The sequence below is a fragment of the Phyllobates terribilis genome, unplaced genomic scaffold (assembly GCF_046119375.1).
Source record: "Phyllobates terribilis strain yellow unplaced genomic scaffold, ASM4611937v1 Scaffold_1__5_contigs__length_1240528914, whole genome shotgun sequence".
NCBI lineage: Eukaryota > Metazoa > Chordata > Amphibia > Anura > Dendrobatidae > Phyllobates > Phyllobates terribilis.
Genome location: NW_027362761.1, coordinates 611776139 through 611790293, shown reverse-complemented (window position 1 = coordinate 611790293; position 14155 = coordinate 611776139). Strand labels below are relative to the sequence as shown.

Genomic DNA, 14155 nt, shown 5'->3' with positions numbered 1-14155 from the left:
AGGACGGAGCTGCTGCACTGAGAGCGGGAGGACCTGTGGTGACGTCACCGCCATGTGATCAGGGGGCGGAGCTCAGGAGAGAAGAGGTGAAGGACCAGTGGTGACGTCACCGCCATGTGATCAGGGGGCGGAGCTCAGGAGAGAAGAGGTGAAGGACCTGTGGTGATGTCACCGCCATGTGACCAGGGGGCGGGGCTAAGGACAGAAGTGAAGGACCTGTGATAATGATGACGTCACCGCATGACCTTCACCTCTTCTCTCCTGAGCTCCGCCCCCTGATCACATGGCGGTGACATCACCACAGGTCCTTCACCTCTTCTCTCCTGAGCTCCGCCCCCTGATCACATGGCGGTGACGTCACCACTGGTCCTTCACCTCTTCTCTCCTGAGCTCCGCCCCCTGATCACATGGCGGTGACGTCACCACAGGTCCTCCCGCTCTCAGTGCAGCAGCTCCGTCCTGGTTGTGCGCAGCTCTTGCTCTCTGGTATCAGCCAGCAGCAGGTTTCCGCTTCCCGCCATTCCGGTGAGATTACAGGGAGGGTTTGTGGTGAATCTGTGAGAGGAGAGTGTGGGGTGAGATCAGAGCTGTTCCTGTGGAGGCTCCTGCTCCATGTGACTGCGGCTCCTCAGTGTTGTATGGGGGATGTGCAGCGGCTCCTCCTCACCTCACCGCCCCCGCTGGAGGTGGAGTTACCACGGTGACCGCCCCCCGCTGGAGGTGGAGTTACCACGGTGACCGCCCCCCGCTGGAGGTGGAGTTACCACGGTGACCGTCCCCCGCTGGAGGTGGAGTTACCACGGTGACCGTCCCCCGCTGGAGGTGGAGTTACCACGGTGACCGTCCCCCGCTGGAGGTGGAGTTACCACGGTGACCGTCCCCCGCTGGAGGTGTAGTTACCACGTGACCGTCCCCCGCTGGAGGTGGAGTTACCACGGTGACCGTCCTCCGCTGGAGGTGGAGTTACCACGGTGACCGCCCCCGCTGGAGGTGGAGTTACCACGGTGACCGTCCTCCGCTGGAGGTGGCGTTACCACGGTGACAGTCCCCCGCTGGAGGTGTAGTTACCACGGCGACCGTCCCCCGCTGGCGCTGTAGTTACCACGGTGACCGCCCCCGCTGGAGGTGGAGTTACCATGGTGACCGTCCCCCGCTGGCGGTGTAGTTACCACGGTGACCGTCCCCTGCTGGAGGTGGAGTTACCACAGTGACCGTCCCCCGCTGGAGGTGTAGTTACCACGGTGACTGTCCCCCGCTGGAGGTGTAGTTACCACGGTGACCGTCCTCCGCTGGAGGTGCAGTTACCACGATGACCGTCCCCCGCTGGAGGTGGAGTTACCACAGTGACCGTCCCCCGCTGGCGGTGTAGTTACCACGGTGACCGTCCCCCGCTGGCAGTGTAGTTACCACGGTGACCGTCCCCCGCTGGCGGTGGAGTTACCACAGTGACCGTCCCCCGCTGGAGGTGTAGTTACCACGGTGACCGTCCTCCGCTGGAGGTGGAGTTACCACGGTGACCGTCCCCCGCTGGAGGTGCAGTTACCATGGTGACCGCCCTCCTCTGGCGATGTAGTTACCACGGTGACCGTCCTCCACGGAAGGTGTAGTTACCACGGTGACCGTCCCCCTCTGGAGGTGTAGTTACCACGGTGACCGTCCCCCGCTGGAGGTGTAGTTACCACGGTGACCGTCCTCTGCTAGAGGTGTAGTTACCACGGTGATCGTCCCCTGCTGGAGGTGTAGTTACCTCGGTGACCGACCCCGCTGGAGGTGGAGTTACCTCGGTGACCGTCCTTCGCTGGAGGTGTAGTTACCACGGTGACCGTCCTTCGCTGGAGGTGTAGTTACCACGGTGACCATCCCCCGCTGGCGGTGTAGTTACCACGGTGACCGACCCCGCTGGAGGTGGAGTTACCACGGTGACCGTCCTTTGCTGGAGGTGTAGTTACCACGGTGACCGACCCCGCTGGAGGTGTAGTTACCACTGTGATCGTCCCCCGCTGGAGGTGTAGTTACCACGGTGACCTTCCTTCGCTGGAGGTCTAGTTACCACGTTGACCAACCCCCGCTGGAGGTGTAGTTACCACGTTGACCAACCCCCGCTGGAGGTGTAGTTAACACGGTGACCGTCCTCCGCTGGAGGTGTAGTTAACACGGTGACCGTCCTCCGCTGGAGGTGTAGTTACCACGGTGACCGTCCCCCGCTGGCGGTGTAGTTACCACGGTGACCGCCCCCGCTGGAGGTGGAGTTACCACGGTGACCGTCCCCCGCTGGAGGTGGAGTTACCACGGTGACCGTCCCCCGCTGGCAGTGTAGTTACCACGGTGACCGTCCCCCGCTGGAGGTGGAGTTACCACAGTGACCGTCCCCCGCTGGAGGTGTAGTTACCACGGTGACCGTCCTCCGCTGGAGGTGGAGTTACCACGGTGATCGTCCCCCGCTGGAGGTGTAGTTACCACGGTGACCGTCCCCCGCTGGAGGTGTAGTTACCTCGGTGACCGTCCCCCGCTGGAGGTGTAGTTACCACGGTGACCGTCCCCTGCTGGAGGTGTAGTTACCACGGTGACCGTCCCCCGCTGGAGGTGGAGTTACCACGGTGACCGCCCTCCGCTGGAGGTGGAGTTACCACGGTGACCGCCCCCGCTGGAGGTGAAGTTACCACGGTGACCGTCCCCCGCTGGAGGTGGAGTTACCACGGTGACCGTCCCCTGCTGGAGGTGGAGTTACCACGGTGACCGTCCCCCGCTGGAGGTGGAGTTACCACGGTGACCGTCCCCCGCTGGAGGTGGAGTTACCACGGTGACCGTCCCCCTCTGGAGGTGGAGTTACCACGGTGACCGTCCCCCGCTGGAGGTGCAGTTACCACGGTGACCGCCCCCCACTGGAGGTGTAGTTACCATGGTGACCGTCCCCTGCTGGAGGTGTAGTTACCACGGTGACCGTCCCCTGCTGGAGCTGTAGTTACTGGCGGCACTTAAAGCTTGTGGTTGACCGTCTAGTGTTCGCTGTTATTGCACGAGGTGGGAACACGTAGGTGCACAGAGGACAGCACATGGATCTGCAGCAGAGCTGAGAGCGGCGGCTGCTGACGGCGTCACGTGGGTTATACGTGTGCCGATTCTCTCTCTGTATCTTGGCTCCGGTATTAATGATATGAAACGCAGAGCTGGAGACTTGTGACAATGTTTCTGTAGGATCGTGCAGGTGACAGAGCTGCTCTAGTCACTTATGTTTTGTAGGGCTCCTGAGGAGCATGAGGCTGATCAGGATGAGCATTTTGTGCAGGAGATCTGTTTTCCATTTGTGTAGATGACCCAGTATAATAGTGGACGCTGGCAGAGACAGCGGGGTCCTTCCTCATGTCGGAGGACCACAGTTATATGCCGGCCTGGGTCACTGACATATGGGGACGATGATGTTCTCCGCTTCTCTGCTTTTACCCATCATCATCTCTCCGCATGAAGTGATCATTAAAGTCCGCGCTGCGAGTGTAAATCCCATTGATATCATTCACTTACTCCTCATATTCACATCAATGGGATTCACACTGCTGCTGCTGCCGCACGTCCATAAGGAGCAGGATGGGTTCACCCCCAAGGGCAGGACCGGACCCTGGGGAAAATAGATGCTGGCGACCAGTACTTGGTGCGGACGGTGGTCCCGATGGTGAGTGGGCCTCCCGTTTGTCCACGGTGTCGGCACTTGCCCAGGGGGTGAGGACAGCTCTGCCCCCAGGCTGCAGGGCCTGGATACGATTGCAACCTCTGCACCTATTGTAATTTCGCCCCTGGGTGTAGTTGCCGCTGTGACCGGCCTCCTATTACGAGACTAATAATGAGTGGTCAGATCAGGGGAGCAGGTCGGGGACGAGACTGGAGTTGATTCCTATTCAGCAGTTTACTATAAGTTTATTTTTCTTTATTGTTTTTAACAGGATTAATAGCAAAAAAAAAAAAAAAATCCCAATAATATCAGTGCGATGCGGGGCCCTGAGGGGAATACAACAACAAACAGCTACAAAAATGCTAAAAGTGGCACAAAAATGGGCATCAAAGTGGGTACCGAAGGAGTTATCAGAAGGGCTACTTGACTCTGGGCCCCGGATCTCCCCCTGCAGACACCGATAGTGAGGCCTCATCATACACCTGTGACTGCAGCCCGGAGCGGACGGGATCTGGGCATCACAGCGTCAGACGGGTGAGTATCCCAGACTGGAATAAGTAACTGGTGTTTTTTAAGGCAATATATGACTTTTAGACACTGATCAGCTATTCCCATCTGGGATACTCGCCCGTCTGATGCTGTGCTGCCCAGATCCCGTCCGCTCCAGGCTGCAGTCACAGGTGTATGATGAGGCCTCAGTATCGGTGTCTGCAGGGGGAGATCCGGGGCCCAGAGCCCTTCTGATAACTCCTTTGATGCCCATTTTTGTGCCACTTTTATCATTTTTGTAGCTGTTTGTAGTTCCCCTCAGGGCTCCACACCGCACTGATATTATTGGGATGTTTCTCTTCCCCCCCCCCCCCCCCATGATGGCACCACGGAGAGAGGGGATCCGCCCTTCAAGGACCGGAAACCTACAGATAACAAGGGCGGCACCTCTCTCCCACATCAGTTGGTTTCCTGTTCTTGACGGGGAACCTATAGTACGGCGTAAATGTGGAAAGAAGGATACCTAGAACCAGATAAATACACATGCTCTATGGGGGCCCGTAAATTGTTGCACATGGGGTCGGCAGCAGCCGGTGTTAAGGCCATCCTGCAGGTGTGGATCCACCACCAAGCTCCTCCATTTAAGATCTTTTTAGACAAACTGTCGTTCCTGCTTCAGATGGATTGGGCTGAGGCCTCTTTACACAGGGAAGAAAAGGTACAGTTCTTCTTTGAAACTTGGGAAAGTTTCATCTCTTTACTTCCACCACGCATCCGAGATGATATTAGAATTTGCTTCCAACCTACAGCTTGGGATCAAGAGCAGCTACTATTGGGTGAATTGCCCATGTAGAAATATGTTAGATAGAGCCGCAGTGTGGAGATACATCTAGGTGTCAGAGGTCTATCTTGGTGTCGATGGGTCCCGCACAATTTTGAAAGAGAGTATAAGGGTATACTCCCCTGTTGGGTGATCTGTATATAAGGAAAGTACCTGTTTTAGGCATTCTCTTTTCTTTTCTCCCCCCACCTAGTTTTCTGTTTGTCTTTTGACTTGATGTAATCATACTTGGAATGTACACTCTATTTACCATCTTATAACAACTTTGTCATGTTTATTTCAAGTTATATTCGCATTAATTAATGTATGAAAACTTTATTTTCAATAAAAACAAGGTTTAAAAAAAAATATGTGGAAAGAAGAAAGGCATACCTATGTGCCAGAAGATGAATCCTCGGTCGAGCCAGGCCCGACCAGTTCGACTCAGGCAGCGGGGGTTTCCTGCCTCGGCTGGTGCGGTGAACTGAGGCGCCACCGCTGGGATCAGTGGGCCTCTAGGGTGTGCGGGGGAGAGGTAGCGGAAGACGGAGCAGCATGCTGCCTCTCCCTGGATCTTCATGGCCTGTGACGGACGGGCCAAGGTCACGCTGGAAGAATGCACGCAGGAACTTCCGGTTTCCAAGGAGCGGCAGCATGAGACTTACTCCCATGATGCGGCGTGCTCCCATGTTAGGCGCACTCCTATGACGGGCGCGCCACCTTCTGAAGCGGCGCAGCAAAGCCTGACTGGGCGGCACATGTGCAGGGGCTATTCCGGGATGCTGAAGTGTGGCGTCCTTAAGGAAAGAGACGCGCGGGCAGTTGATAATAAAAAAAGAAGATGGGGGGGGGGGGCGGAAGTGCGGTAAACTGAGAAGGAGCCAGGTATATATATATCGCCAGAGAGCACTACAGAGTGCTTCTTATAGAGCTCTGGAAGTCTTCGATCATGAATGAACAGGAGCACCAGGAGGTGCAGACTCTGCATCCCCAATCATCACCACCACCTCCATCACCGCGGCAGCCTCAGTCGCAGCAGCAACAGAGAAGGAAACGGGACATCAGGAGGAATCTTCCCGTCATCACGAGCGTGGTAACAGCGGGAGTGGACGTCCCGGTAGATCGTCCCAGCACAGCAAGGACGTCAGCGTGGCACCAAATCCAAGAGTGAGCATGTCTACAAAAACAGTTCTTCCTCCTAACCCGGTACCTCTTCTTCCGTCAGAATGAAGGTTTTCCCCGGGTGGGAATATCCAACAGCTCCTGGATCCTAAACATAATAAAATTAGGACTGAAATTCCAATTCCACTCAATTCCCCATCAAAATTTCATAGTGACTCCTATAAAATCCTCAAGCGAAGAGCAGCTAGCCTTACAGCAGGAGGTTCTAGGCCTGATAAAGAAAGCAGTCCTTCAAGAAGTCCCTGCCCTTTCTACTCCCTTCCATTCCTGAGGAGAAAACCGGATGGGACTTACAGGACAATTGTAAACCTAAAGAAATTGAACAAGCTGTTGAAGGTTCAAACCTTAAAATGGAGTCAATACAGACTTCAGTAAAAATACAGTTTCAAGACTGTTTCATGACTGTTCTGGACCTAAAGGACGCTTACTATCATGTCCCTATCCATAAGGATTATCAGAAGTTCCTCAGGGTAGCAATATCTAAAAGGGGGGGGGGGTATTCAAACACTACCAGTATATGGCTCCCTCATTCGGCCTAGCCATAGCCAGGATAATTTCAGAGGTAACTGCTCACCTGAGAGAACAAGATGTACTGATTGAGCCATACCTGGACAATTTTTTGATAATAGGCAGTTCCTTCCTACATTGCAAAGACCAGCTAAGGAAGTCATGGATTCCTTGATCAGCTTAGGCTGGCTTTTAAATCTAAAAAAATCCAGAACCGAGACGAATCTAGTACAGGAATATCTAGGCATCATATTAGTTTAAAAAAAATCAAGAATGTCGCCTCCCGGCACAAAAGATTCAAAGCTTCATAGCTCAGATTTCTCGGATAAGGGACCACCCATGTCCCTCCTAGGTTCCATGACTGCCTGTTTTCTGGCTGTTCAATGGGCTCAGATACATACCAGAGAGTTACAGTAGGAAATTCTAGGAGCTGAAAGCTCTCTAAAAGGGCATTTAGGAGGTCGGCTAACCTTGTCATCAAAAACCACGGTTTCTCTGGGATTGTGGATGAGGATGGATAATTTGACCCGGGGTATTCCGTGGGTGATTTCAGTCCATCAGATCCTGACCACAGCTGCAAGTCCAGAGGCTGGGGGGCTCACTTGAACGACCAGATAGCCCTGGGGGTATGGACAGAGGACTGAAGTTCAGCATCCTCAAACATGAAGGAGCTGTTAGCAGTGGAGTTCGCCCTTTTAGAATTCCTGGACACTCTGTGGGGTCACCACCTAAGAGTGTTTACAGACAGCTGGGTTGTAGCAGCATACCTGAACCACCAGGGGGGTACCCGGTCCTGTCCTCTGATGCAAGTAACAGAGACCATTTTTCAGTTAGCCGAAAGCAATCTAAAGTCCCTATCGACACTCTATATAAGGGGGATAGAAAATCACAGGGCAGACTTTCTGAGCAGAACCCAGCTGAGACTGGCGAGTGGGAACTGAAGCAATCAGTGTTCAGTCATGTCAAGAACTCCACAGGGACGACACCGGGGAGATCACGCAATATCTCACCGTGCCGTCACTGTGTTACGGATTTCGTCCGGAATCGAGAGCACACGATCCAGACTACTCTCTACTTAGTTATTGTTTTAACGACCAGTGAGAGTATGGGGTCACACCTCTGGATTCCAACGCATGGAATACGTGTTTACGCCCCGTACTGTCACTTTCAGCTTCACGATAGCCCGATTATTAACATTATTATTTGCTGCCACCACCGTCCAGCTTTGAAATATAATACAGGCCTGAGCGGACGCCTGCGTTCTGGTAGCGTATATGCCTTTGGGGGAGGGAACGATTACAGGACAAAAGAAACAGAACTATTAAATTTTATATTTAATCCAAAAGGGAGGCAGTGTTTAGGAAAAATATATACAAGGATGTTACAAAGGAGACATTTACAATGCATAAGCAGTTGCACAAAATAATAAGGATTAAAGGAGAAACTTACTCTATAAAGATCGCTGCGACGATTCAATGTAGGTGGAGGGGAGACGCTCCGCTTAAACTGTTATCGAACAGGATCCTTCGCTATGGTAAAACATATACTCCTGGACAAAGAGCATCGATCGATCTTCCTTCGGCTCTTATGCCGAAAGGGAAGATTGGCCCACACACCCCTGTGATGACATCATGTGGGCTTGGGCTTCACCCCTCATGTTTGTATTAAAAACCTGTTTTTTGGGATAACTTACCGCTCGTTGATCCCAGAAGCCCAAAAGTGGTACCATATTTTCTATTATGATTTTACCTTCATTTAGAGACCACTCATGATACAGTTGCCATCTGCTATTTTGCTACTTTTGCGCCACAGTTTCCTGGTTTGGCTTACAGCAATGAGAAAATATGCATGCGTTGCTTGGCAGACCCTACCACTAAAAATATAGGTCCCGTTATTATCGGACGTATGGAACTTTAGTTATGCCATATTTCGTATCGGCTCCTAAAATCCTGCAAGACCTCTAATAAATTCCCTTTGAAGCTCGGGAGTCAAACTTTAATAGTTACACTTAAATTATTGCAAGCCTGCACCTAATCACCCCCTGCATCTGCCAGGGAGAAAGATGATTGCATTTTAAGTAGGTTGGTGGCACCTCTTGCCTGCCAGCGTTTGTTTAAGGCCTTACTCATGAGTGTGTTAATTGGGTTTTTGTGATGAGATTTACCTGGAGACAGCTCTTGTCTTGTGACAAAAGGTGTCTGGGAGGGGTAAGGGTGGCTTCAGAGGGAGGAAGAAAGAAAAAGAAAGGAAAATAATTTCCATACTTCTCTGACACAATATTTTTCTGACAAATCAGATCATAGAGATGTGTGGACATCCTACCATAGACCTATACATCAACAGTCAGAACAGGAAAGTAGAAGCATTCTGCTCAATAGACCTCGAAGGGAACCCCGTAGCGTTAGACACCTTCACGATTCCATGGAATCTCCCTCTAAACTATTCTTTTCCTCCGATTGCCCTGATTCCGGCAGTTCTGAAAAAGATCAGGGAGGACAGAGCAAAGGTAATCTTAATAGCCCCCTTCTGGCTGAAGAGGACAGGGTTTTCTTGGCTGAGGATGATGTCCATCTCCAACCCCTGGGTACGTCCGGACCTTCTTTTCCAGGGGCCAGTTTGTCATCCTCAGGTAAAAAACTTGTACATGACAGCCTGGAATTTGAAAGGGCTCTCCTGAGAATAAAGATTTTTCCCAATATTTAATCTCCATGCTACTACAAAGTAGGAAACCAGTAACCACCAGACTTAAAGGGAAAACTTGGAGGAAGTTCCTTTCATCGTCAGGTTCCGGGTTGGAAGGAAGGGTCCCACCGTCAGCCATTTTAGAATTTCTGTAGAAGGGGTTGGAAAAGGGTCTACCTATATAAGTACCTGAAAGGTTCAGATCACAGCATTAGGGGCCCTATACAACTGCGACCTGGCTAGGAATAAGTGTATATCTCGATTCATCAGTGCATCGGCTAGATCTAGACCTATCCCCTCTTTGAACATGCCTCCTTGGGTTCTAAACTTGGTCCTCACAGCTCTAACCAAATCTCCATTCGAGCCACTGGCTGACGCATCTCTAAGAACCCTGTCCTTTAAAATATCACTTGTAGTAGCACTCACGTCAGCGCGTAGTAGAGTCAGTGATATCTAGGCATTATCTGCAGGCTCTCCATTCACACAAATCTTGGAGGATAGAGTTGTCCTTAAAACAGACCCAACCTACCTACCAAAAGTGTCTTCACATTTTCATAGATCTCAGGAGATCACCCTCCCTTCCTTTTGCCCCAATTCCAAAATCAAAGAAGAAAGGGACTTGCATACATTAGATGTCAGAAGGTGCTTAATACGGTAACTAGCCGACACGCAAGAGTGTAGGAAGGACAGGGCTCTCTTTGTGTGCTTTCAGGGACCTCTAAAGGGGCGGAAAGCTTCTAAAGGCACGTTGGCGAGATGGATAAGGGACGCCATCACCCTGTCATACTCCTCACGTGGGGAGGCCACCCCGGAGAATCTGAAGGCTCACTCAATGAGAGCGGTGGCAGCCTCCTGGGCGGAAAGAGCTGGGGCATCAATAGAACAGATATGTAAAACTGCTACGTGGTCTTCTACCTCTACATTTTTTAATCATTATCGGCTGGACTTAGCCTCTTCTTCAGACCTTACTTTTGGTAGAAGGGTTCTGGAAGCGGTGGTCCCCCCCTTGATAATGCATTTCTCTGCAATTCTCTCCATATTGCTGTCATGAGAGAAGGAGAAAGACGTAGTTGCTTACTGGTAACGGGATTTCACAGAGCCCATGACGGCACCAGTACATTCCTACCCTTCACGCGTTGGTGTGCACACTTATTTGTTTTTTTTCCTGCTAAGTTTCATAGTATTGTTGAATATTGTGTTATTAACTTTGAGGTCCTCTTGTGATCTGTAAACAACTGATGCGGGGGGGGAGAGGTGCCACCCTTCTTATCTGTAGGTTTCCTGTCCTTGAAGGGCGGATCCCCTCTCTCTGTGGTGCCGTCATGGGCTCTGAGAAATCCCCTTACCGGTAAGTAACTACGTCTTTTGTTATTAAACCTGTAAAAAAAAAAAGAAGTAAATTTGTAAATAAGAATCTAACTTCAGTCTCGTGCACCTCCAGATTCTTCTTGATAAATGTCGGATATTTGGGGCAGAATTCAGTGATTGTCGTTATATCGTCCCCTGTGATCTCCATCTTCTCCTTTATCATGAAGACGCCGGCAGGACGAGATCCCTCCAGCTGATCCAGTGTTCATCCCTCCTTCTCCTAAATGACCCCGAGGATGGACGAGGACGAGACCACCAGAAGATTATTACACTTCACCCTGGAGATCATCTCCCTGCTGAGCGGAGAGGTAACTCCTCTACATTTCTATCAGCTTTATTGTGTTATGTAACAAGTCCGACATCGGGAAGAGGAAATCCAGAAGAGGAAGAGAAGGATTCTTTACTGTAAGAGCAGTGATTGTGTGCAGCTCTCTGCCAGGAGGAGTTGTCATGGGGATTCCCTATAAGAGTTGTAGAGTGGCCTGGATATATGTCCTGAGTGTAATAATATTCCAGGTTATGGCCCCAGATTACTGGAGACGGTTATTGATCCCGGGATTTCTACTGATTGTCAGATCTGGAGTCGGGAAGGAATTCTCCCTAAGTGTCTCTCTCCATACACAGGATTACACAATAGTGAGGAAGACGTCGGGGCACGGTGTGACAACCATCATCCATCTCCAGGAGTCAGGAGGGCGGAGCCCGGACCCCATCACAGAGCCTCCCCCGCACTCCCCGATACATGAGAGGAAGAAGATCCTAGAGCTCAGCAACAAGATGATTGAGCTGCTGAGCGGAGAGGTGACTGCTGGGACATTATACAGGATGGCACTGGAGGATTCTGGGTGATGACCGGAGAGGTGACTGCTGGGACATTATACAGGACAGCACTGGAGGATTCTGGGTGATGACCGGAGAGGTGACTGCTGGGACATTGTACAGGACGGCACTGGAGGATTCTGGGTGATGACCAGAGAGGTGACTGCTGGGATATTATACAGGACAGCACTGGGGGATTCTGGGTGATGACCAGAGAGGTGACTGCTGGGACATTATACAGGACAGCACTGGAGGATTCTGGGTGATGACCAGAGAGGTGACTGCTGGGATATTATACAGGACAGCACTGGGGGATTCTGGGTGATGACCAGAGAGGTGACTGCTGGGACATTATACAGGACAGCACTGGAGGATTCTGGGTGATGACCAGAGAGGTGACTGCTGGGACATTATGCAGGACAGCACTGGAGGATTCTGGGTGATGAGCGGAGAGGTGACTGCTGGGACATTATACAGGACAGCACTGGAGGATTCTGGGTGATGAGCGGAGAGGTGACTGCTGGGACATTATACAGGACGGCACTGGAGGATTCTGGGTGATGACGGTGTCGTTGTTGTCAGGTTCCTATAAGGTGTCAGGACGTCGCTGTCTATCTCTCCATGGAGGAGTGGGAGTATCTAGAAGGACACCAGGATCGGTACCAGGAGGTGATGATGGAGGAGCTCCGGCCTCTGACATCACCAGGTAAGAGGAGACTCTTGTTGGCTCCGGTGGATGTGATGACGTCTCTCGGCCTCGTCCTATAATAGATGATTTTTCTCCAGACTTGCTCTGGTTTTCTCTACATTTTCTCACAGCTTTCATTCCCTGATTATTCTCTTCTGATCTGTGAGTTTCTCCGCTGTCGTCTTCATCAGTCTTGAGTCTTCGTCCTCGGCGGCTTCTTTCAGAATCTTTCACCTTCCTTAGAGCATCGGTCACATTTTGTCTGCAGATGTCCCAGCGCTTCTGTCCGTTCTCTCCTGTGAGATCTTTCGGTTCCTGAGTCTGTCGTGGATTGTTACTCAGCAGAGTCGGGGTTAATTTACTGATGATTTTCCCCCTAATCCGCTGTCGCTCGTCCGTCCCTCAGAATCGGTGCAGGCTCAATGCCGTCATCAGTCGTGGTCGGGCGTCCGGCTCCTCCCTCTTGGCTGACACTTGTGTGACCTTCCTTGGTTTCCTCCGTTCATTCTTCTTCTTTGTGACAAACCACTTTCTCCGTACTGAGCACAAAGTCTTGGATAAATATCGGCACTGGACCGTCCCTCAGACCCCGAAACACGAGTCCTGACATAAAGATGGAGCGTGGTGGAGCCGATCACCCACCAGAGTCTAACATGGAGGCTTTCAAGCAGTTCTCTTGGCCCCTGCATCTAATTTTTTTTTTTTTTAGTCTTTTGAAGGCCCGAATTCGTGTCTAATCCCGAGTACGCTTAAACAGTGACTAAGTGCCACAAAAAAGTGCACTAGGATGCTGGTCATCTTGAAACCCTCTCCAAAAGGAGAAGGGTCCCTAATAACATTCCCCGTCCCTCTGAGCCAGAAGGCCACGGTGAGGGTTAGGGACAATGTCCTCATCCAGCCAAAGTCAGAGATGACGCAATCTTACTTCCAGCATCTGCTCGGGTTCTCACCCAAGCAAGACACTGTGAGCCTAAGACTGTGCTCACCTCCTGGAAGAAAGGAGCCAATAATGCTCTCCTCCCAAAAGGGGAGAGCCAGGGGGTGGTGGAAACTAATGCCCTCCCCCAGATTTGCCAAGAGAGGAACACGTTAGTGAACCGCATCCCGACAAAGTCCAAGTGACCATGGTCACACGTGAATAGGGTGACACAGAGTAGAAGAACAAATATAAAAATAAATAGTGAAGGTTTTACAGTGTGGTACTGTCCGGACCTTCTACCAGGAATTTAAAAAATTCCCCATCCTAAGGCCAAAAGGCCCAGAATAAGGGTGTGTGCACGAAGAAAGAAATAGAAGTTCTTGTGCAAAAGTGCCAAATCTTATGTGGGGTTCCCAATCCCAGTGAGTTAAGGCACCCCAGAGTCACCACTCGTGGGGCACGTCATACTTCTGGCTTTCGATCTTCCCCGGCCCAATGCCATTGATTCTGGGGGAGTGCAGGTGCCAACGAGTCACCGAGACTTTCTGGCATAGAATGGAGGGAGTGCGAGGCGCAGGTGCGGGATTACAGCGCCCCAACTGTACGTCACAGAACACTGTGACGTGCAGGGGAGGAGGGGGTGCTATTATAATGAAGACAGGAGGAGGGGATTCCTTCCGGGCCCCCTAGCCCCAGGGCCTGGAAGGAATCATTACCATAAAGATATAATATAAGATTTCACAACAACAAGACCATTAATATGAGGCATACAGGTAGGACTAGATTAACATTTCTATCACCTGTATGCCCATATTAATAGGTCATATACGTCCCAGGGGGTGACAGATTCTCTTTAAGAATCAGATTGACTACATGCAGGTGCATCTCACTAAATTAGAATACCATCAAAATGTTCATTTATTTCAGTTCTTCAATACAAAAAGTGAATCTCCTATATTATATAGAGTCATTACACACAGAGGGATCTATTATATAGAGTCATTACACACAGAGGGA

At 51.2% G+C, this 14155-nt stretch overlaps 1 protein-coding gene across 1 annotated transcript in view; it reads left to right on the top strand.

Moving 5' to 3' along the window:
- The first annotated feature begins 401 nt into the window (after positions 1–401).
- Positions 402–14155, top strand: part of LOC141272542 (uncharacterized) — a 50039-nt gene continuing 36285 nt past the window's right edge. The window contains exons 1-4 of the mRNA XM_073683369.1: positions 402–525; positions 10880–11020; positions 11337–11513; positions 12114–12237. Of these exons, the coding sequence (XP_073539470.1) occupies positions 10937–11020; positions 11337–11513; positions 12114–12237 (385 nt within the window). The 5' untranslated portion in view covers positions 402–525; positions 10880–10936. The remainder of the gene's footprint in view (positions 526–10879; positions 11021–11336; positions 11514–12113; positions 12238–14155) is intronic.